General features: G+C 43.4%; 1 protein-coding gene across 1 annotated transcript in view; it reads right to left on the bottom strand.

The window, feature by feature from the left end:
- Window positions 1-894: 894 nt before the first annotated feature.
- LOC311125980 (neuropilin-1a-like) overlaps window positions 895-2,341 on the bottom strand; it is a gene marked incomplete at its 3' end in the record, with an annotated part of 33,364 nt that continues 31,917 nt past the window's right edge. The window contains exon 5 of the mRNA XM_084200003.1: window positions 895-1,122. Within this exon, the coding sequence (XP_084056129.1) occupies window positions 895-1,122 (228 nt within the window). The remainder of the gene's footprint in view (window positions 1,123-2,341) is intronic.

The following is a 2,341-nucleotide window of genomic DNA, read 5'->3' as shown; positions in this document are numbered from 1 at the left end:
TCAGACAGGGCCTGACACACAGCATGGCCCCCAGCCTCCCCCTATGTCTCCCCTGTCTCCCCCATGGCCTTCTGCCTCTACCACCCCTCCCATGTTCCAGGACCTGCTGTCTCACACACCCAATTACTCTGGATGTGAGAAGTGTTATTTTGTTATTTTCAAATTTTTAGACCCCCAAAAGACAAGAGCGCAGACACTGCTGTGGGTGGCTATTTATTTTCTTTGTTATTAATGGAAACATTATTTGCGCTCATATAGGAATGAGAAACCCTTATTCTGAGTGTTAAATAAAAGTTAAACTTTAGTTCCTGAGAGAGGGTAGTTTCATGGCAAACTTCCCCATTGTTTATCAAAGATGTCAGTTTTCTTGATGCAATTCACAGAGTGATTAAAATAAAAGTGATAATAATGTGACATAGACTGAGCCCTCAAGGTCTTCACAGCCGGTTTAATCAACACTGTTCTTTTTGGAGAAATTATAGACCTATATCATTCCTGAGGCAAGTCTGGCACTGTTCAAAGCCATTTTAAATTCAATAAGAAACAACAACTAAATCCCAACCTAGACAAAGGGTTTAAGTTGTATCTGGACAGAGAAAGTCCACTCCTGACCGATCAACAGTGGGGTGGAGTACCATCCCTGTCTACATACCATGGCCTTCTCCCAACTGACAAACATAAACAACTCCCCCAACACAATAGGTGACTGTACGGGAAGAAAGGGAGTACAGTAGAGTATCAGAACTAGGACATGTTTGGCATTTAGCCATGATAACTAGGTTGTGTGTCCAGTCCACATTCATTACCCTATTCAGTGTGTTTATATTACCATAGTGTATAATACTAACGCTAACAAAGATACTATATCTAACCAGATATATGACTGTAGCTCACCTCCAGGGAAGCCGTCCCAGATCTCTAGCCTATCGTATCGACAGAAGACCCCGGTGGGAGGAGTGGTGTCAGGCTCCAGCTCGAAGCTCTCGAACTCCAGGGTGATCTCGGACATCTTGGGGGAGAAGATCATGAAGGTGCAGTCCAGGTTGTTGGGATACTTCTCTGGGAAACCAGGTGACCTTATCACCCCGCTGTTAGATGTGAAGTTCCTGGAACATTCCGGACCTGAGAAGAGGAGAGGAAAATAGAGATTTTGAATGGATGTATCCTTTATTAAACTTTGACATCTCTTTTGCAACTGAGAAAGAAGGAGAGATAAAGAAAGATTAAAGAAAAAGAAAGAGGAAGAGAGAGAGAGAGGAAGAAAATAAGATAGAAGAGGATCAAGAAAGGGATACTTTTGAGTGTCTTGTTTTATGGTTTGTGTGTTCCTTTGTGCTTTGTTATGGTTTGTGATGGAGAAGCTCTGTGATCCAGCTGGTGCTTTGAGGAGGTGCTTTATGGCCCTGAGAGGGAGACCACCTCAAAATTGCTGTCATTCATTCAATGGGCTGCTGATAGACCAAAGCCTGGACAATACACACCACTCCTCTTTTCTCTCTCTCAGCTTCTTATTCTCTTTCTGTCGTTGACTTCACACTTCTGTATCCCTCAGTGTGTGTGTGTGTGTGTGGGTGTGTGTGTGTGTGTGTGTGTGTGTGTGCTGAATCTGTTGTTGCTGTAACATTTAGGCTGAGTGAGTATAAACATCATAGAAAGGCCTCAATCACCAGCATGGGACTGAATAAACATGCACACACACACACACGCGCACACACACACACACGCGCACACACACACACACCAGCCCCCTCATTACACGTCTGTGTGACATATGAGAAGTGCTTAGAGAAAATTACAGTCTCAGCGATGAGAGGCAAGGGGGGCTGCATACACACACACATACATTTGCCAGTTTTATGTTTTATACCAACAAGTCAAAACATTTACTCATGGCTCTGTGGAGAAAAGGCTTTCAGCTGATGAGGGAAGTGAGCAGATTTCACACATTCGTCATTCTACACAGCATCATGGCCAGACAAGTATGATTTATTAACACTGCTTGACACTTGGCAGGACAAATACCAAAAACTGCATAAAAACAATTTACTGGTATTCTAACTCGAGAGAGACCATTAGCAGTTACGTCTGATGAACGGCACACCATCAGAGAAGACTAAAGCATTGTTAACTCATGTTATCATTACAACCATTAGTTGTAGAACTGTGCAGCGGTTAACGTCATGTCCATGTTATTCTGACAACCAACCTTTCCATGGGCGCAGGCTGATTGAGGCAGAGCCATCACCATCCGTGGCTAGCTAGATAGAGCTCTGTATACAAGTGTAACAGCCCACACAGCTTAAGTGAATGTGGCAAACGTTTTTTTCCCTGTTATTTAGTC

The sequence above is a fragment of the Coregonus lavaretus genome (genome assembly GCF_964263955.1).
Source record: "Coregonus lavaretus genome assembly, contig: HAP1_SCAFFOLD_4257, whole genome shotgun sequence".
NCBI lineage: Eukaryota > Metazoa > Chordata > Actinopteri > Salmoniformes > Salmonidae > Coregonus > Coregonus lavaretus.
This window is presented reverse-complemented; position numbering and strand designations above follow the sequence as displayed.